General features: G+C 41.7%; 1 protein-coding gene across 9 annotated transcripts in view; it reads right to left on the bottom strand.

Moving 5' to 3' along the window:
• The window catches only part of SIPA1L1 (signal induced proliferation associated 1 like 1), a 365,218-nt gene that overhangs the window by 61,447 nt on the left and 280,996 nt on the right, over nt 1-22,775 (bottom strand). For all 9 annotated transcript variants that reach the window (XM_040477574.1, XM_040477573.1, XM_040477570.1 and 6 more), the window contains 4 exons: nt 18,464-18,567; nt 15,460-15,617; nt 5,394-5,967; nt 4,482-4,756 (listed from right to left, as the gene is read on the bottom strand). In XM_040477574.1, the coding sequence (XP_040333508.1) occupies nt 4,482-4,756; nt 5,394-5,967; nt 15,460-15,617; nt 18,464-18,567 (1,111 nt within the window). The remainder of the gene's footprint in view (nt 1-4,481; nt 4,757-5,393; nt 5,968-15,459; nt 15,618-18,463; nt 18,568-22,775) is intronic.

Genomic DNA, 22,775 nt, shown 5'->3' with positions numbered 1-22,775 from the left:
AGGCCAGCTTTTCATGACCCACGTAAAAATTCCCCAGGGGATTTTTATTATGTCATTCAGGTAAAGGTTGGTGTTGAGCAGTAACTAACACTGATCAGGGGCCAGGGACTCATCTGGCTGCACTACAACAGTAGGTACCACCACTGTCCCTGTTTAGGAGCTGACAAAACAGAGGCCTGGAGAGAGTCATCTGCCCAAGGCTACACAGCCAGGAAGTGGCAGAGCCAGGATTTGAACTCAAGGATTAACCCGCACGGGGGTCAGCCTTATTTTAATCACTAACTGAAGGCTACATCTACTCCCAGGCCCCAAACTTCTTCACTTCAAGTGACTACTGCATTTCACTCAGGGCACAGTCTGTGACAAACCTTTCAAGAGCTATGGGCCACAGGAAGTGCAATTTCAGTATTTCGGGGCTAAGAGACACATGGCGAGACGCTGAAACCCTGGTGGTTGAAAAGCCACTCCTTCTCCCTACTTTTTCAGCCTCTTTATTCTTTCTTTCTCCCTTAGTTTCTGATTACCCATCACTCTGTCCTTTTCCAACACTAAAAACACAGGTGGAAAAACCATCGTACAGCACACCCAACAGAACATCACAACACTGGACTCTTGAATCAGCAGTCAGATGTCCTGAGGACAGCTAGGTCCCTAATAAGCCTTGTGATTTTTGTTTGGGAAAAATACTTAACCTCTTTGCACCCAAGCTCTTTGCCTGAAAAATGGGAGATCTGAACCAGACGAACTCTCACAGCCTTTCTGGCTCCAAAGCAGTAAGCTTATGCATTTTGAAATACTTGTGTTTTAAAATTGAGACAAAACTTTGTGATCCATTCTATTTAAAAGGTAATTTGGTCCTTTTATGTAACTTGTTTGTTTTTAGCTCTTCCTCCTGAATGGTCCTTGATTGCTTTCTTCAAAAGCTGTAGGCTAGCAGGCTTCAACAGAATAAAGGTCCACCACTCCCCCTCAACACCACTCGGAACATCACGATTAAATTTGGGTGAAACTGTTAATGGGGTGTTTTTCATCCTGCCAAGATGATGACCGCTGAGGATTCAGAGGTCACAGACACCAACAGATTAATGCTGGTCAGGTTCGGGTCCTGGCTCCAGCACTCCAGAGTCAGGATGGCTGGGGGTGAGGGCCAGGGCCCCCCCCCTCCTCCTGCCATGTCTGATGGTTCACGCCCTGGGAAGCTTTCTGGTGGAGTCTGCAGGTAACCACCAAACCTCTTTTCCCAGCTGCCTGCAGCAGGCTATCCTGCTAGCTGGTCCTGCCTGACCACCTCCTCCTCATTGTTTTAATGGAAATGAAGACTTTTTTTTTTTTTTTTTTTTAATGAGCAATACATAATAGGAGCTCAGGAGTTTTGCTTTACTCCCCCTGTCCTTTCTTCTCTTAAAAAACCCCTTTAGTTTGAAAGCAATTCATAGAGGATCTGCCTATATCCTAAGAAGAAGGAAAAGAGCCCTTTTTTACTTTTATTATTGGAGCTCCACTTTGCTGTTAAATTGTCTTTTTCATTAAAACAAAAAGACCTGCCTTTCACAGCTAAGGACTCTCCCATGTGAATACACACGGGTGATCGCCTATGACCCCTGAGCATCCTGGGGACGCGAGAAGCAGGCAGCTGAGGGGCAGCGGGGCACAGGGTGCCTGGGGGAGGCCTGTTTGTTCCGCCTCACGCTGGAGCTGCAGTAACAGCCGACAAAGGAGACAGTGACTAGTCAAGGAACAGAGTAATTAGTTGCTAGGAAAACAGCAGTGGGAGTGTGAAGTGTGGAGGAGAAGAGAAAAATGACAGAAGAGCATTATCTTACTTTGTTGAAAATTACAGCAAGGTGCTAATGCTTCAACTGTTCCTTTGAAGTTGCTTCTAAAGGAGGGAAGGGGAGAGTGGGCTTCCAGTCCTCCAAAGGCATGAATGGCGCCATTTCACACCTGCCCAGAAGGTGTGACTGTGGGTTTCCGGATGGAAACTGTAGTGAAAGGCACAGAGCATGCTTCCCAGGGAAGGGGTTCTGCGGTGGGGGTTGGTGGGGGTTGGGGGGTGCGCTGATGATCTCTCATCCCCGCATCCCCATCCCACACCCTCAGGGGGGTACATTCCTAGCACCTCTCTGTCAAGTGATGCCCGCTCCACTGGCTAGGAGAGTGGCAATGAGTGACTCAGCAGCAGAGCTGAAGATTAAGACAAACACGGCTCATTCATTCAGGGGTGTGCGGAGCCGGTCTGTCCTGGCTTGCGAGAACAGACTGTGAGCATCCGCCCCCACTCTGCCTTCAGTGGGTTCGTGCTGGTAGCTTGAAATCAACCAGAGGCAGTATTTACACCATGGGAATCAGCAAATGCTACAAATCAAGGTTCCTGTCCTCAACAGAAAGCGAATGTACCAGCAGATTCCTCCTGATACTGTTGTGTAAAAACCAGATCTGTGCCCCAAGCATACAGAGTAGTAGTTAAGAGCTTGGATTCTGAAGTGAAACTTAAACTTGCCAGATGAGCTTGGAAAGTTACTAACCTCTCTTGAGTCTTGGTTTCCTTTAAATAGGAATGATATTAATACTATGACCTCATAAAGTAGTTATAGAGATTAAATGCACTAATCCATGTAAAAGTGTTTTTTCTAGGATCTGGCAAATTAAATTGTCAACACATTTTTTAGCTGTTTTTAGCAACACACCACAGAAGACCTATCTAGCTTAGTATACTGCTGTAGATAAACCATCTCCTACCATAGGCCTATCTCTCTAGGGCCAGGCCTTCTGACCCAACCTTTCAGTAACCACCAACCACAATTCAAAGTCAGCAATGTTGCCCATTCCACCCAATTCATCACATACACTCACATACACCTATTTCCCTGCCCGCCCCCCCAACTGGGGAGCCCAGAAGCCAGGGGAAAGGCCTCTGAACAGAAAGATGACGCCACACCATTTACAGACTCATTCTGAGAACATTAGTCCTCAGACCAGCGTCTTTAACTGTACTATAGGTAATTAAGGTTGACAAGTTACAAAGCTTGGTTATCATCTCCAGTTTATAGCTGCCTGTTTAGAAGCAATCAAGTAGACAATGTGAAGGAGAGACCAAGGGACGAAGACAGAGCGACCAGAGGAGAAGTACAGAGCAGCTGGAGAGCCCTGTAAGGACCTAGCAAGCACTTCCGTCCACCTCCAGAGTCATTCCTGAATCCCAGTTCAGCAAAATGCTTGACAGTGATGATGATGTGCTTGAGAAACCCAGAGAAGACCGGGGTAACTAAGGCAGGGCACGTGTTTCAGAATAACCCCCCTTCCCCCAAAGAGCTAAAATACAAAGTTCTGGATATTTTGGTTTCTAGAGAAATCCAGTCATCCAAAAGGGAGCATTTCTTAAAGGTATTAGACAAAGACAGCTCACCGTATTCTGACATAGGCACTTAGGCTCTGGGCCATCTAGGCAGTAAGCAGGATTCAGAAATACTACCCTGAGTGCGGTCTGGTCTGCAACACTTGATTTGAAGAACGGAAGTACAATCAGGTTGTCATTGCTGCTTACTTCTTAAAAGACACAACCCATAATAACTGTTTACATATTCTGCCATCTCTTGTTCATGAATCTTTGAGAGCCCAGGTGTAGGACAGGTCACGTTTTGTGGGGGGGAAGGTTAAGGATATTGTCTTGGCTTTAGAAGGCCTAAGAATTAATTGCCAAAGCTTAAGAGAAACTCTTAGAAAATAATGGGCTGAAAGCAAATTAACAGATTGAAAAAAACTAGTGAAAATAACATGGACATGCCCAAAGGAGAAAAGAAACAGTTGATTAAATTTGTTCCATCAAGAAACCTCCCTAGAGACCGAGAAATTAAATTTTCACGAATGCTGCTGGCTGGGCAGGAACTGGGAGGGGTGGGGAGCTCCTGGGCTTCCCTCTGTGAAAGGCCTGGAACCAAACTGCCAAAGCATCACGAGCAGCACCAGCTTGTTTGAAGCCGATTCCCGACACAGATGCAGTTGAGCAAACACCTGCTAAGTCATGTCCAGGGTTCCAGGCTGAGACAGCAGGGGTCAAAATGGCATTCCGAAGTTTGGACAGAAAGAATCAGAGTGTCATGGAACATAAAGCAAAAAAGCCTGACGGTCTGTGTTGCTCAGGGTCTTCTAATAATAAGTGCTCAATGCTTCTCAGCTACTGGTGCAAGATGTTTAAGACGGGTATTACCAGACTTCTCTATCTCTAATGGCAACTTTCTAAATCCACAGATGTAAATCCTGGGAATGGTCCAAGTTAGTCACTCTTCCCAGCTGCTGCTGACACAGGCTGAAAGGGAGCTATGTCCCGAGTCAGACTTTCCACGGACGGAACTTTGAGCGCCGCATGTAACCCGGCACGCTTCGCGGCAGCCTCCTCCCCCACCCGGTAGGAGATGATGTTCTACGTGGTGCACAAACCCGGCCTTGGATTCCCAGGTTCACAGCGGCCAACGCAGACCTACCTCCGTGGGGTGCAGTCGTCATGCGGGGGGATGATGACAACCTTCACCGTGACAGATGTTCTCAGGAGATCAATCATCTGCTCGTGGCTCAGGGTGGCCACCGCCACCTTGCAGATCTCCACCAGCCGGCTGCCCTGCCTGAGCCCTGCCTGCCAGGCGTAGCCATAGGGCTCCACGTCGGCCACGATGCCCTCGTAGTTGACATGGAAGCCAAGCTGGCCTAGCCCATTCCTTCGCAGAGTCATCTCCACTGATTCACAACCTTTTGACACAAACTGGACAAGGAAACAAAAGGTATAATGGTTTAGCGCCATAGGGGGTTAAGTGGTGGACAGGGAACTTGGAAAACACTGCAAGCAGGGTGATTCTGAATACCCCGCTGCCGGCTGAGGAGCAGTGTGGTTATTTCCCCTTCACTAACCTCCATTCATTAAGCCAGAAAGAACATACTTGTTGCATCCAAAGCACTCAATGACTTCACTGAACTTACAAGGAAACCCTCTCACAGAGACCTACGGGGAGCTGGCAGCCAAGAGAGACCGTATTCTGCCACTCGCTTCGCCCTTAAGAAATTCACGGCAGCACAGACACTCAATCGAACAATTCTTCTCGACGGCTAAAGCAGACTGGCTGGGCTACGTCGCCAGCCACCAGGGCAGTGGGACCAGGTCACACGCAAATGGTTTCCAACACAAACGCACAGCAAATGTGTCTTCTCCCACTGGTTCTACTTTTCCTTCTGAAAAAGGAGGGAAACCAAGTGTGACATAAACTCTGGGTTGCTTCAGATCACCAGGGAATTTTCAGAGGAGCTAAGAAAATAGCACCCACTAGGGCAACTTGGTTCTGGTCTGTATTGAAAGCTTTATGAGAGGGACACTGAATGTAGGCCAATGGAAGGAAAACACTCACCTGCAACCTCTTTACAATCTCCTTGATATCCTCGTTATTAATTAAACTCTCCACCGAAACACATTCTCCTCGCTCGTAGAAGATTTTGAGGCTGGTGTCAGTCGAGGTCCACCCTATCACATCTCTGCAGGAACAGTTGAAAACCACGCTCTTTGTTTCCTGCTCGATGAGGACGATGAATTCGTTGGAGACCCCCAACAGACAGTCTATTTCCATAGCTGTGTTGTAGTCTTTGGCCCGGACGGCCCACACAATGGCCCCCATGCTACTGAGTTCAGCTCCCGGATATGGCTTAGACTTCTCCTTCTTCTTGGAGGCCAGAGAGATAAATGGGAACTTGCCAGATGGGTCAATTGGGGTGTTGGTGACATTCTTTTCTGCCAGATCTTTCAGGTATTCCTGGCGGGTCCGAGTTGCCATGGCCCGAAACTTCTCTGATTTATGCGCAGCGTTTTCTGCGTTAATCACTTTGGCCAAAAGGAAGTCCCTGAACACATTTGACTTAGGGAAAGTGACCCCTTTGGGGATGGGAGGTCCAAAGGAAGGCACGTCTCTGGACCTGGTGACAGCCACACTAAGAGACAAAGCAAAGGTGAGAGAGGAGCGTCAGTCTCCTGAGCCTCGCGGCACGAGAATAAAATACACTTTCTCAAAGACAAAGACATCCCTCAGGAGGAAACTGTCACTGTCCAACAAGAAACAGTACATACTTCTATTTAACAGGAACACACCTTTCCATTCAACCACATTTAGGATTTAGGATTTAGAGAACATAAACTTTTCTGTTGGCCAAAAAACCCCAAAAGGCTTACAGTAAAAAACTATTTCACTAACAGATAGTAAACCAAACATAACTCCATGAAGAAAAAGTTCATTGTAATATTCTACCTTTAAATACCTACTGATCATTTCCAAGCAGGGGTTATTATAATCAGCGTAACCTTTCACAACAGGCATAGATTTTGTAAGAACACAAATGTGGTCTCCATTTTAGACGTGATGCCTATATATGTGGACAGCTTATAATGAAAAATATCCAAAGATGCAGGACATAAAAAAAAAAAATGGATTAAATTGAAAAATAATTCAACAAACATTACTTGTTGACCTATGCAACCAGACCAAAAAGCATAATTTTAAAATGAAAATTGAAATTTCAGTAAGTATTAAAATGATTACGATTTTTACAGTAATAGCAACCATGTTTTAAAATTGTCTTTTGGGGGCACCTGGGTGGCTCAGTCCATTACGTGTCCAACTTTGGCTCAGGTCAAGATCTTACAGCTCTCAGGTTCGAGCCCCGCATTGGACTCTGTGCTGACGGCTCAGAGCCTTGAGCCTGCTTCATATTCTGTGTCTCCCTCTCTGTCTGCCCCTCCCCCCTGCTTGCATTGTCTGTCTATGTCTGTCTCTGTCTCTCTCTCAAAAATAAACATTAAAGAACTTTTTTTCTTGGGGCGCCTGGGTGGTGCAGTCGGTTGAGCGTCCGACTTCAGCCAGGTCACGATCTCGCGGTCCGTGAGTTCGAGCCCCGCGTCAGGCTCTGGGCTGATGGCTCAGAGCCTGGAGCCTGTTTCCGATTCTGTGTCTCCCTCTCTCTCTGCCCCTCCCCCGTTCACGCTCTGTCTCTCTCTGTCCCAAAAATAAATAAACGTTGAAAAAAAATTAAAAAAAAAATAAAATAAAATAAAGAACTTTTTTCTTAAAATCGTATTTTAAGCTGAGCTATTCTTTGGTCCACTTTCTCTACATTTGGTATTTGATTCTGATAATTTATTTGTGAGGAAAATATTTTCCTTTTCCTCTTCCTTTAGGCAAGATCAATTTGAGAAATCCTGCCCCAATCACTTCTTCTGCATAATACTGCTAAAATTGGGCCTAAGATAAGGACCATATGAGCACCTGTAATAACCTATTATTTTTAATTTCAAAAGAAAAAAAATCATGTTTTTCCTAAAACAGTAACAACAGAAGTTAAATGGAAACAGAAAGGTTTTGTGTTTTCTACTCTGTTCTCACGGATCTCATTCTAGGACCTTAGCAAAGTCTGAGAGGGCTGGAAATGATGATTCTAACAGAGCAAACATCTCTCTTTTCAAATTACCTAATTATTTAAAAGTGAGTCCATATGCAATTGTACCAACTATTAGGGCAGCAATACAAAATGCTTTTTCTGCATTTCCAAAATGGAAAAGTCATAATCAGAGAGTGTACATCTTTCAAAGTAAATTGAAGAACTCTGGTTCCATTACTATTTTTGTTTTGTTTTAAGAAGGGTTTACTTTAACATATTTAGCTTTGTGTTTCAAAAAATGATTATTTCTTGTGACAACAGGAGAAACAAATAAAAATCAGGAACCTCAGGACAGAAGGTACCTATTTTGTCTGAAGATGCCATGGAATGCCCTATTTGTTGTTTTTCATAAATGTATTTATTTATTTATTATTTTAAAGGACTATTTAGTTCACTTCATGACAAAGAAAGCTGGCAAGCAACACTCCCTTTTCTAACTGGAGAAGGGAATCCGCACAACCTCCATATGCATTATAGCCTAATTAGACCAGTCTTAGAAAGGCAATTTTTCTCATCTATTGTGAACTGTCTGGCTTTAATGCTGACAGCTGTATAATTTTAATTTGATCATTTTTTCAAAAGTCAAGCGAAAGATGCTAAAATCCAGATATGCTAGCTTTTCTAAGAGGAATCCTGTAAGGATCCAGAAATACTCATTTTTAAATCGGCAATTTCTTCTCTTGCTAATTTCACTTCAAATTGTCACTCTTTCTCAAGAAGCAGCTGTGGTTTTCTCTTAAATAAGGAGAGGAAAATGCTTATCAGGGGGCACCAATATGAGCACCATCTATCCATTTGCCCCTTAAACTTACTTAAGGTTTTTTACAGATCTACTTATTAACTGTTAGAACTTTAGACAAACATATACTGAAAACCCAGTGATAATTAGAAGCCTCTAGAATGAACTATGAGGGAAAGAACTGAATCTTGAACATATAATTATCGATGAATCATCATGGTAGGGAGGTAAATGATATAGGAGCTAAAATCAGCTTTGCATCATTAGAAACAGAACACTTATGGAAGATAAGGAAGATGATACCCTGGGATGCTTTTTTCAAACAAAGGGTTTCATTTTGGGTTCATCTAACTTCAAGGTTTTCTACAAGGTTAAAAGCTCATTAATTTAGATGCCACAGATTCTGAACTCCTGATAATAAGGCCTGCTTTAAGCTCAGCCGAAAATATTTTTGCCTCTAAGAAGCCTTTCTAGAACTTCAGTTTGCTATATATAGATGCTTAAGATGTATTAATTATAAATGGTTCTTGCTATTTTTAAAAGCAGATTCCAAAGGGCTTCTGCTTGGACACTCGTTAGCCTCATAGGCAATACTCTGTCTCCTCAGAAATAATACATTCTTTACAATCACAACCATGCCTTATGTGATCAGCAGTATTGAGGACTAGGATGTTCTACTCAGGAGGGTTACCCAGCAGCCAGAAGTTCAGAGGCTGAAGCAATTAGGGAAAGGTAGCACTGGAAGAGAACACAGAGAATTCAGTGTTCCTTGAACTGTCAATAAAATCTTGAGTTTCATCTTAAAATTCATCTTGAACCTGCATTCTGCTGAGGAGTATCTGCGTCCGTTTTAACACAGAAACATGCTCTGTCCCTCAAACCCTGGGAGTATGACCGAAGGACCAGGAAGGAGTCCTGAGTTTTACTGATGTTTGGCCTATCCTTGAACCTCTACTTGAGCCGCTGCTATGAATTCTTCACCTCTCCAGGAAACAGGCTGTGAGAAGTAAAGTGATGTGCCCAGAGCCTCTCACAGAGAGCCAGGACTGGAATTCGAACTTCTGGGTGGCCAGCAGCGTGCTCTATGACAAGACCATACTATTCCCCCTAAAGGAACATTTTTAAACCTTGCACTCTTGAGGCACTTGCAAAAGGGACCATCCGTCCACAAGAGTCACGCTGTGGAAGAGACCACCATTAGGCTGGGCTTCATAGCATTTGCTGGCATCAAAGACCCTGGATAAAGTAGCAGATCTTGACACCCAAAGCCAATTTCAAGATGATACATAGGAATGTTCCAGAGAAGTCTGAACAGAAGTCTCAATGGAAAAAAAGTGAGAAGACAACAATGCCTGAATTTCTGAAGCACCGTGGAAATTCCAATAAACAATTCCAACCCCAAATTTATTTATTTTTTTTTTAATTTTTTTTTTCAACGTTTATTTATTTTTGGGACAGAGAGAGACAGAGCATGAACGGGGGAGGGGCAGAGAGAGAGGGAGACACAGAATCGGAAACAGGCTCCAGGCTCCGAGCCATCAGCCCAGAGCCTGACGCAGGGCTCGAACTCACGGACCGCGAGATCGTGACCTGGCTGAAATCGGACGCTTAACCGACTGCGCCACCCAGGCGCCCCATCCAACCCCAAATTTAGAAGGAAGAGGACTCAATGTTAAAACGGTAGAGGGAGGTTTCCCCTTCTTGGAGCCTGGATCAGACTGCCAGTTTGGGGAGCATTCTGAGAAAGCAGGCCCAGGCAAAGGACAGGAATGACCAGCGGCAGAACAAATGTATGCCTGTCATTCACTCCCTGGGGGGCTCTCGACTTCTAATAGGATCCATTCCCCTGTACTCATGGGGCACCTACTATGTGTCAGGCACTGTGCACACGTTGAGGATCAAGGATGAGAGGTCACACAGGCTCAGCCTTCCAGCAGTTCAAAGTCTAGTGCGGCTACATCCAGTGGTTTGAGAGCTCTCGTGGGAGGTGTGGGGTGCTACTGAAACCACTTAAGAAAGGCATTTACCTAATAATCCTGGGAGGGCAGGGGAGCCCTGCCACAAAAAGAAAAGCAAGAATTCGTCAGGTGAAGGAGGGGCAGGGGTGTGTAGGAAGAGGCATTCTGCACTTCTCCCCAAATGGTTTTAAACACCAAGAGTAACATATTCAGGTTTTTGTCTCAAAAAGGTCAGCTACACTGGACAATAGGGATGCTGACTGTGGCTTGAGACGGACCTTCTGAAAAAATTTCCACCACTTGACCCACTTTGATTTTTTTTCCTCCTAGCTGAAGCTTGCATATTTACTTATTTTTATTCAAGAAAAGAAGGGCGTGCACATTTAATATGCACACACCACACTCCCTGCCTACACTAGATACTTTACTTATGGGATTTCAAGTAGATGTCAAGCAACTTCCGCTGCACAGAAAGGGAAATTTAAGATCTGAGACGTTTGACAATCTGATCTGATTCCAAGTGCTTTTTGCACTATATCATACTGCTGCCTTTCAGCATTTATTATATTTTAACCTCTGAATATGGAAATCTTTGAGAGGAGAAACCTACATTTCTACCTTTCTAAACATACTGACCACAATTTAACACTTGTTTTCAAGGCTCAGGTCATTAAAACCACTTACTACTACACTAGTTTTAAAACTAATAATTCTTTAACGTCATCAAATAGTGAGTCAATGTTCCAATGTTCAGTTGCTTAAGATGTCCTAAAACTTTAAAAATCTTTTTATCTAACATGGGTCCGAATAAGGCCCACACAACACTGCAATTTGTCTTCTTCTTCTTCTTCTTCTTTATTCTGTTAATTCCCCTCCACTTCTCTCATTCTCTCTTTTATTTCTTGCATTTACATGTTGAGGAAACAGGGCTGTTTGTCACACAGCGTTGCCTGGAGTCTGAGTTTTGCTGAATACAGGCATGTTTACATGAAGAACATGTAAACTGGCTCCTCCAGAGGTTTGATCAGATTTAGGTTCAATGGTGGGGGAGGGAACAAGACTAATTCATAGGTGCGGTTGTATCCTTCCATTATGAGACACACATTTGTCTCTTTTCGTGACATCTGCAACCTCTGAAGATCAGTGCCTGGGTCTCTTAATTCATGAGTTACTAAAAAATGCTGGGAAAAATTTTTACACTGTGTTTTAACAAAGTGAGGCCCTCAGGGGTGAGCTAAGTATATTCGGTCCTTTGTTTCCAAACCAAATGACTCCAGACTGCTGTGCTTACTCTTCACTTTGAGGTGAAGAGTTTTTCTACATCTCAGGGATCACTTAGTGATGTCTCAGCACATCCTTGCCACTGAACAGTTCTTCATCTGTTTGATTTGTTGCTTCTAATCTGCTCTATCAACCAGGACCAGATAATTAAGCTCAGTGTAATGATACAAATAAAACAAGAGACTGGGGGCTCTCTTATCAGGTATGAGCGTATACGCTTTAGTACAGACTTAGTGATTAATTTCTGAGTTCTTGGCTATGTCTACCGTTCAAGGTTAACTGGTCTCTGGAATTAGTTAGAAATAGTCAGTTTTTCCTATTATAAATAAATTATAAATTATAAACTTTCCAATCCCTAGAGAGATAGAACATCCATTATTTCAGGACCTCATTTCCACATCCACCATAGGATTTTTCTCTCGTTCCCCTATTATATCCCAGGGCCTAGAAGAGTGCCTAGCATACACATGATAAGAGCTGCAAAGAGCTGGTGAAAATAAATGAACAAGTTCCAAAGTTGTCTTTTTGTATACAAACTAATTTGCATGGTGACATCGGGTGAATTCTCCTAAAGCTCTCTTTATACCGTGCTACCGGATGGCCTCGCATTCCAAAGGGCTCCACTGCCTCGTAACCCCATCTATGGCAGCACCTTCTTCCGGCACCTGCCACCCCCCCACCCTTTCCTCTGTCTACACTTCTGTCTACACCATTGGCCACTCCTAGAATTATTTCTTTTTCTGCCCCACTGAATTTCCTCCATCTATGCTCTAAAACATATGCCAAACCCCATTTTGTCAGTTCAACGTTCCTTATAACTTCAGCCTGTACGGACCCCGCACTTCTCCACCTGATCACAGCAAGAAGCTCCTTTGAGAAAACCCCTTTTGTGCTTTCCTCAGCACACATACCAAGGAGATGTCAATAAGTAAATGTGAGTGTTCCCTGGGGAAAAAGCTCAGAACAAGAGATTTTCAATGATAAAAAGTATTTGAATCCCTCTAACTGTATCACTGTAGAGTTAAATTAGATTTAAATCTAATTTAGTAGAAATCAATGCAGCTCTATAAACTTTTCAGCCAAAGTACAGTAAATAAATGAAAGAGGCCCATAACTTCATATCCTTAGTATTCTGGGGAGTGGCTAGGGTATGAGAAAAACTCACAGGTACAGAAATTCTTTGGAAGACCTATTCTGCTTCATGATACATTTATTTTCAGAGAACATAAACCCTTCACACTCTTTCCCCCAAGCATTAACTACAAGAGAGTTACCCTATCTGCTCTGGGACCTGAAGCATCTCCTGACATCCCCACACACTTCGGGAAACATGCCTACCTCACTTTGAGATGGACTGAAAACAATCAATATACCTCAAATTAATAACAGGAAAAGATCTCTACTTTCATTTCTTGTGATTCCTTTTAGTGATACTGCAAGTTGGCACGGGCTCTTGGATTTGCAAAAGGCCCCAGTTCACAGATTCTAAGCAGGGCACTGGGTCTTCAAACATGCTTGGCAACTAGGAAATCCCAAGCCAGCTCATGTGCCATGAGCTGGGGTGTTCACTGTCTTCCCACAAAGGGTCCAGCGTCACATTGCATGGTGGGGCTAAGAAGATGGGCTCGCCAGGCAGCAGATTAAAAATAACAGAGATAGCAAAAAGCATGGTTTTCAAGGCTGGGGTGGGGAGTTTTAAAATAACAAGACAGGGGTGCCTGGGTGGCTCAGTTGGTTGAGTATCCGACTTTGGCTCAGGTAATGATCTCATGGTTTGTGGGTTCAAGCCTCTGTGTGGACAGCTCAGAGCCTGGAGTCTGCTTTGGATTCTGTGTCTCCCCCTCTCTCTGCCCCTGCACCCCCCTAAAATAGATAAACATTAAAAATTTTTTAATAAAAAAGAATCAAACAGACATCACTTCCTTCTCTAGCAAAGTGCTGAAGAAGGTTGAGAGACCTTTCCTCATGATCAGTCTATTTAGACTTACCCTGGCCATATTTTCCATACTTTAAAAAGTGACACTCAATTCAGTCATTCAAAAGCTTTTAAAAAGCACATCTGGAACAATCTGAGTATATGAGTCAACTTTTCCAGTTGCAACTTTTATGAAATCTAAGCATTATTTCCAATGAAAATCAAACATCCTAATTGAGATGAGCTGTAAGTCTAAAATGCACTCCAGATTCCAAAGTTTTACTCCAAAAATATGTAAAACGGGTCAGTAATTTTTAAAACTTAAAAATCACCTATTGAAATAATAATTATTTGGACATACCAGGTAAATAAAATGTATTATTGGGTCAAAAACTATACTGCTAAAATTAATTTTACCCATTTCTTGTTGCTTTAAAAAGTATGGCTATTAAAAAATACAAAATTAATATATGGCTTGCATTACATTTCTACTAGACGTCACTTTATGTAGACAATGGCTTTTAAAGGAGAAATCTCTAAAACAAACCGCGAAGCTTTTCGCTCCCAAACGTCATAGTGACCATTCCAAAAGGGGTTAGCTTTCTATCAGAGTTCCATGAAATCCTTGCATAAATCCAGTACAGAGTGTGTTTCAATTGCTTGGGGATATTTTCTAAGTGCAAATAGCCATCCCTTCCAGGTACAGTCAAATGTTCTGCACTTAAGTCTGTCATTCTATTCTAAATAATAGCCATGTTATTCTAAATAAAGCAGCTTCCAGGGACCAGATTCTTGGTAAGAGGCTGCAGATCTAGGTCTCTTCTGTTGGAGTTCCCACCCCCTTAGCCCCAGAGTTCTGGAGCAGCTTGTAGGTCAGCAGCAAGGGCAGCAAAGACCCGTGCTTCACAGGGCATGTGAGCGAGGCAACATGGCTGAGCAGTGAAGGGGCTGGGCTCTAGAATCAGACTTAGTGCATTACAATCTAAACTGCCTGGTACCAGCTGACCTCGGGCCAGGGACCTAGCCCCACTGCTTAAGCTTCCTCACCGAAAATGGGGGACAAAAACAGTACCTAATGCATGGGTTTTACAAATTAAATGAGGTAACCCATGTAAAGTGCCTAGAAATAGCGTTGGGCTTATCACCAGAGCCCAACATATACAGTTATTACGGGCTGTGCAAGGAAGGTAGTGGTTTACAGCAGTCCGGAGTAACCTTTCCTTGTTTTGTTCCCTGAACTTGCTTGCTCCCCTCCCGTAATTAACCTGCATTGACTCCCAAAAGTAGACAGCTGTGGCTCTCACAACAAACCAACTGTCAGTCTGTATTGGCCACTTTCTGGGTAGGTGGCTTTATTAATTTAAAAACAAATATCCAGCATTAGCAAAGCCTAATCTTCCAAATTAAGGATGGAAAGACGGATAAAATTCCATTACTTTAAACGGACAGATTCCTATTAGAAATATCTTGTTAATGCTAGAATAGCCTGACACATCTTCTTGGTACTATGACCATGCTGACCCAGCAATTCAGGTTCTTATCTTTGTCAACGCCCAAAGGCCTCTTGCAGATAGATGCCTGAAGTCGGACACTCACGAGACTGGGTCGACATGGGACACTGAAACAATTCCACCAAGTGCTTACTAGTGCATACAAATACTTTGAAGACTGTAGTCAGAAACGTTAGAGTGAATCAAACCAGTCTTAAAGCAAGGGTTTGGGGTTTTTAGACAATAGTAATTAAAACAAAACTTCTCTACTTACTACATCATTCTTCTCTGCTCTTGCCACACCAAATGCAAAGTATAATTAGCAAGATGAGTAATTAGCTGGTGACCAGATGGTATGGACCAAGGACACCACCTAAGGAGGAGGTGCAAATGGAAACAGCAGGTGTCTAACCAGAGTGTCTGGGCAATGTCAACGCCATTGGGTGACATCATCGCGTGAATCGGCCATCCGCACACACAGTTTAAAGACAGAAGTAAATGGCAATAGACTTCCCACTGCTGCTTGAGCAAGCGGAGCAGGATGCCCCCCCCCCCGCACGTGACCCCTGGCCCCGCCCACAAGGCTGCTACCAGGGCGCAGGTAGGTACCTGTAACAAACACTGTCGGTGCAGGGGTTGTGAACCCTGACGATGACAAAAACGTGCTGGAAGTGGGATCGGATGTTTTTTGGGCTGAATGGCTGTGCTCCGGGCTCTTGGAAAACAATTGTGACAATATCATTTCCAATGTGCCGCTTCCGTAGGAGCTGAAAGAAAAAACAAGCAAACGACATAAATGACAACACTCTGCTTTTTTCCTCCCCAATTCCCTTACATAACTGTATTTAAAACATTCACCATTAATCAGGGCATGTTAAGGTAGGTAATCTACAGTTACTGTCAATAATTTAGCCCATCTTACTCCCTCCGAGGAAGGTTACGGAAATGAATATTCTGAAATTTGCATAAAACGTAGAGCCCATTCAGGAGCTAACCAATATCTGGCATCTTATGCCAAGTTCCAGCATCTCCAAATTCTCAGTTTCCATAACAACAGTTTTGTTCCATTTTCACAGAAGAAAGAAACTTGCCGCAGGGAAGATTTTTTTAGAGATGAGAATGGCTGAAGTAATTACACTGCAATTTATGTTCTGGTTTAATTCACTTCATTTAAAGAAATGTGGCTAAGGTGTTTTCCAATATGCTTTTTGTGCCACGAGCTGGGAGTGCAGAAATTACTAATGTTCCAGGATATAAATGTAACAATTTCAAAGCAGGTCAAATTTCAAGTCTAAATAGTTTTTTAAATTGCCCAAGACCACCTTCTGTTTCACATTAAAAAGTGTTTTGGAAGGTGGCTTTCAAATTTAGGCACCCCAACTCATGCTAGGCCAGTGACTTTCCAAGTGGGGTTTATTACATATTTAAGTCAACAATGTGAAAAAAAAGTTGAACAAAATTTGCACTTCTCGTATTTATTATATAGAGGCTCTTACAAGGAGGAAAATAATGAGATATAACATTATATCAACTATCTGTTAGGCATAAGCTTACATTCATATACTGTTTTTTTTAAATTCACCAGTGACTTTAACTTACACAAATTACATACAAGTAAAATCAATGATCTAGTATTAGCTGTTAGCTGGGAGAAACAATAGCCTTTTAGATTACGGTTGAGAATTGGGAGTTAGAATGTTCCAGAAATGTACTTTTAACCTTAGGAATTTCAAAGCATCCCAAATTATCCTCTAATGAGGCCATTTACTTTCATTTCTAAACATGATATATTATTGGATGTTACAGAAATAAAGATGGTCTGTGCTGATGGTTATACAGAATGTACCCGTTATTAAACATTATTAATCTACTCAGAATCTCGGGCATACAATTTGTCTATGTATTATGTCATTGCTGCATACATGATGTCATTGCTTTTGGATGCAATGTCATTGTTTATTCCAAATATTGCTTGATATGTAACACTAATATCTTAATAAAGGACCCAAATAGAAATAAATCCATCTATCCATCTCACATTATATATAATGAAAGACAGTATTTATAAACAAATTCCTGCCACAAGATTTTAAAAGATATTTTGTTTTTTTAAAAAGCATAAAGTGATCTACAAAGAAGAAATAAATTCTCTAGCTAGCGAATTAAAATTTCTTAAAATGCAGCAGTACCAATCACTCTTTTATCCTGAAATAGGACCTAATAACACTTTCACCTTGACTGGACCCCCAAATTAAATAATTTAGACAGCTGTCCATTTTAATGCCAACTCATGCTGCTCAACACACTTCAACTCATTTAATTGAATCTTAACTAAATTTTTCACCCTTCCATACATCTTCCCTTTCTCTGCTGTGTACTCAGGTAGGATAAGCCTTTAAATACTACTTGTGAATGTCCTGAAGTTTTTTGACCACTTACTGGTTAAAGTAAGAAACATGTTATTTTTCTTAGCATGATGCTTTCCTATCAGAGTAATGTAGAACTTGGAATGTGCATAAAACGAACTGTCAACAAGTTCTAGATCATGGAATTTATCTTCAATAGGTTTATTTTAAGATTTGTAGCTGATTCATTGCTTTGCTGCCTGTTTTTGATTACTTTCGTAATCATAGCCAAGCAAAATCTCATTACCTGGATTTGCGATTTAATCACACCTGCAGTGACAAAGTGTTAGATCAGATCAGTGTTTGGTTAAATTTTGTGAAAGACGGTGTGATTCATTCTGCAGCTGGCCTATGTTCTGTTAGCACAAAAGCTGACAATAACAAAATCTATATCCATTTTAAGGTCAGAGGGAATACTGGACCGCCTGTGTTTATAACAGCTTTTGAAAGGAGACGCTGTTAGCTCTCTGACTCTTTTAAATGTCAGTTTGGCATCATTTATTTTGCAATATTTTTAAAAAACAACTACCAGATACCTTCCAAAACAATACTGCCAGTTTCCATGCTGCTCTGTAACAATGCGTCACTTTTAGTGTCTTCATTTACTACCTCATCGACCACATTTTAGTAATAGGCGTTGTGCTTTTAGACTTTTTTAAAAGACACCGTGTATGATGTATGCAAATGCAAGGGTTTTTTTATGTTCTTTGCTGTCCTCCTGACAAACATTAAGAAAAAAACCTTTTTCTGAGATCCCACGGACATTTATTCTGATTTTTCTCCAAGTCAGTGTACCAAACCTCCTTTGAAATCTGAAATGACACATCAGTACTTTCCTGCTTTGTCCCCTGGCCTCTTGAGATGGAACTTCACCCACTCATACATGTTCTCTGCAACACTGCAGGGTCACCTAATCACCATGATTTTAACTTGTTCTCTTCGGATTCCATGAAAACCTCAATCCCCGTGGGTGAAAAGCAAATGATTAATTCACAAAGCCATCCAGCTGGCTGTTAACCTAGAATCTGGGTCTCTTCACTTGTTTTCAGCTCATTTGCTATTCGTTATTTCCGCAAAGTACAAAAGCTTCCTGCTGTGGTGACAGGTGCAACATTCAATTCTGGTTTCAGATTTTACAAACTTGCCACTTAGGCTTCTGGGGGAAACAAAAAAGGGTAGGAAACACAGACAACACTGGGATCTCTTACCTGTTGCTTGTTATTAGGTGTGTATGGCAGCATGGTGGAAACATGGAACATGATTTCATAGTCTTTGTATGTTGTATACAGAGAATGGGTTCCAGTGGAGTCAGCTACAGTAAAAAAAAAAAATAGATATAATGATGAGATGACTGTAAGAATGGGAAAAATAGTTCATTTAAGGAAAACATCTCCAAAAAAAGAAAACAAAGGAAATCGTTTAGGATGAAAAGATGCTAGATAAGAACTAGCATCAGTGTTCTTACCCATTTTTTGTATCTGATTCTCTTTGGCGGTCCAGGGAAGCCTGGGTCCCTTCTCAGAACAGTATTTGTAAATGCATGAAACAAACTACATCTGATTTCAATAGAAATCAATTATACTGAGAAATAGTTATCAAAAATAATTTTAAACTATAATAGCATTAGATTTCTATAATAAGTTTTAGCAATTGATCGAATAGAACTACTATAACTCTGAAGTAGTGATGTGCATAAGCAGTAGTTTGAGGGATCTCCAAAAAAAAATACAATATGGAAATATCTATGCTTTCAACTTGCAATACAATCACAGGTAGAACTTACGCAACTGTGGTTTGTTGCCCACATTCATAATTGAAGGAAGTCCTAAATTTTAATTAGGGGTCAGTGAAAATAAATGTAAAATGATTTTCCGTCCAAGTTCACACACCCCTGAACTCTGTCCACAGATGTCAGGTTAAGAACGCCTTTTCAATATTTCTGATTCAAGCAAGAGAGTTGTTTTATTCTTAACAAACAGATGAAAACTTAATAGGTCTGTAACCTGAATAACAAAGGTATTATAAGCAATGTCCAACAAGTTTTTAGACTGTGTTCTGCTTTCATCTTCCTTAAGAGCAACCTCTACTCCCTTAATCATCAACAAATCAATTGCCCAGAAATAACCAGAAACCAGAGAAGAGAATAATTAGCTGTCCAACCGAAAGGGAGCGTCTCTGGTCTTAAAGGACCTGGACTTGCAGGCTGCTAAATGACATTAGTGCGTTTGTTTGTTCATTCTGGGTAAATTCGAGCCTCATCAACCATACCGTTGAAGACCAGAACATTTTACTGCACTTCAGGGAAGCCGCCAAGACAAAGCCTCTGGTATACACCAAGAGGCAGTAGTTCTCAAAATTTAGCATGCACACTGGCATCTGGGGAGCTGGTTTAAAAGGCAGATTTGCATGTACCACCCCCAGAAATACTGCACAGTGGGTACAAGGCTGGGCAAAGGAATCTATTTTAATAAACACCCCCAGGGTGACTGTGATGCAGGAGCTCTGCTGCCCTTAGGCTCTGCTCCACAAACAGACCACAATGGTGGCTTGCAGACAGGCTTGTAAAAATGTTCTAGAGCCTGGAGCTTCAACCTCGAGCTTCTTGAAGGAACTTAATCTTTGAAGCTGACATAAAATGCAAAGGGTTAAAAAAACAAGCTAAAACTGAAATAAAGCACAGACTATTTTTCAAAAAATTGCTAAAATATGTACCAACAGATAGCTTCCCAAGAAAAAAGTATCTTCTAAATGCTAATGGCCACCAACACAAAAAACTATAAATTACTGCTATAAATAATTGGACTAAGACACGCCTTAAGTACGAAGAACAGATCTACTTTTAAGGGCTCTACTTATAAATAACTTCTGAACCGATTAGTACATTTTAAACCTGAACGCGAATGTGTCAGCTTTGACGTGTACTTACATGTGTTTCAAGTCAATTTTGGGCAAAATTAATGAACTAGAAAAGAGACTGTCATCCCAAACTCATGTGTTACATTTTGCTTTGTATGTCTGTCTAATTCTAAAAGAATTACTGCCAGAGAGGAAAGCTGATGTGGAAGACAACACTGAAGGTAACCTTGCTTTTCTACTTGTGGCCCACTCCCACTCTCTCTGTCCTTTCTGCGTGCCTCATTTATGTAATAGATGCTGCTTGACCAGCCTTTTTCTGGGGACCTTTGGAAACCCTCAAGTTTTGCTGATAATTTTAAACAGTTTGAACAGTTCCAAAAGCTTCAGAGATGAAACAAGAGTCAAAACAATGAAATTTTCCTTTCTGAGCCAGAAGGAATTTCAAAATCCTGAAAATACTATATAAGTAACAGAACTGTTAAATGTTACCAGAAAGAATGGAAAACGAATGTTTGCTATATTTCCCAAAGAATAAAGCATCCAATGTTTCTATTATTATATTTTTAGTGACCCGGAAACCCTGAAACCATGAAAAACTTAAATCAGCTTGGCAATCAGGAAAAAGTGAAAATGACAAAATTCCATTTTGCTCTGGGTAAAGAATATATATACTGAAAAATTTATAATGGGAAATATGCTTGAGAAGAGGGGTGGAAAGAAGATAATGCTCCTTCTTATCTGTATGGAGCTTTAAAAGTAAATTCGGGCATCTTACGGGTCATCTTGATAATCATGGGATTTGCCTCCAAATCATACTGCCAGTGGGTGGCATATACCCACTAATAAGGTCAACATTCTATGCTAAGCCATGGAAAGTAAAATTTCTAATATTCAGTGTAGATGATAAGAAGACACTGAATAATTAAGGAACGATAATATTTTTCTCTGCTGCTTTCAAAAAGTGTAGATATGGGATAATATCCTACATTAGGCATTTCTATTTGAAGACTGTGATGAGAGAGCACAAGGCAAGCTGAGGACAAAGCACAAGTTAAGCACACCCTCCTCCCCTGCCCCCCAGGTGGGACACATGTGACATTCCCCAGGCACTCCGGGCTGCCCAAGAACAAAGGAAAGGAAAGAAAACAAATGGTCAACTGGTAAGAGATCACAGTCATGTAGGACACAAGTCTCCATCAGTTTATAAATGTCTTAGTAAATTACTAGAAAGAGGCAATCTTATCAATAGCCTAATCTCCAGAAACCTATAGACTCAGTTTCCTGGAGCCCCAACATCACCTTCCCCTCCACAGTGATGTGGGGAACAAAAGCAAGAAGGAAATGGCAGGTAAAATTAAATTTCTTTATAACCTGCAGCCCATTGACAAATACTTGAGACAAATATAGAGTATAACATTTCTCTAGGAACCCCCTACAGTTGTAATGTCCGATGCCTTACTAGAGGGAAAACAACCTTAGCTTGACAAGAGCTAGGCCTCTCGTATATTATCAGTCTTTAGTATATGAAAGTCCTTCTGGAGGCCTCCTTTTTGCCTTTACCTCCCCCAGTTCCATAGTATATCACCAGTCATTCTTCGCAACTCCAGTGCAGCTCTTTCTGCCCATGGGTCCTGTCCCTGCACTTTAATAAAATCACCTTTTTGCACCAAAAACATCCCAAGAATTCTTTCTTGGCCATCGGCTCCAGACCCTCATCACTCCAAAACCCCATGAATGGTATGAATAGGTTAATACGTTTGTAGAGCAGTTTCAGAGACAGTGTCATAATCATCTCTGACTTCTCTTTTGGGCTCAACTCCTTTACTTTTCTGTAGGCTGAAACTTGGTTGATAAAGTGTATGTATATGAATCTGGATAAGGAAAAGTAATTAGATTTTTTTTACAACCATTTTGCAGTCACTAACGGATGTATCCAGAGTTAAGAAAAGCTAGATGAAGGACAACAGGCCTATGCAACTTGATTTCAGGAAAGTTCCTAGTTTTAAATATTTATGAACACAAGAGAAAAGTAATCTTGTTACCTAAATTCATGCAGACTAAAGTCAACAGAAGGAAGAAAGCTTAAGTTCCGTTTACTAAATGTCCTCACCACTAGAGAACACATCAAATGTAAGATGAAGTCGGATAGCCTGTAGATCTCATTTTTATCCTTTTATTTAACTTGAAATATAATCATTGTCAGTTGGCTGCTGGGGACCAACCCTTTAAGACCCCTGATGTCCTGTCTATGCAACCTTGCCTCAGGGTCTGGGGAATGCAGAAGTCAATGCTCAGAAACAGAGTCAGGGCCAAGAACGGACATCTGGAACACTGGCATCATTCGAGATGAGACACACTTCTGCCCTTGTGGTACTATTTCACTCACTCACTAATGAAGTATTTGGGGAAATCAAGAATTCTACCTGCTCTGGCATCTATCATATTTACTGATATTCTTTCAATGTACATTTAGACACAGCCAGCAGATGAGTTACTCTGCTTTAATGAGGGTGGAATAAAGAAGAGTTTATAGCAGTACCCTTGGCCATGGCAGGTGCATTCATATGGTGTCAGTTTCAGGATATGTGAGGGTGCATGTGAACATACACGGCATCTCAAGGCATCTCAAAATCAGTAGCACGTTGAGAGATGACGAAGGACAAG

This window comes from Herpailurus yagouaroundi, unplaced genomic scaffold (assembly GCF_014898765.1).
Source record: "Herpailurus yagouaroundi ecotype Mexico unplaced genomic scaffold, PumYag 141, whole genome shotgun sequence".
NCBI lineage: Eukaryota > Metazoa > Chordata > Mammalia > Carnivora > Felidae > Herpailurus > Herpailurus yagouaroundi.
This window is presented reverse-complemented; position numbering and strand designations above follow the sequence as displayed.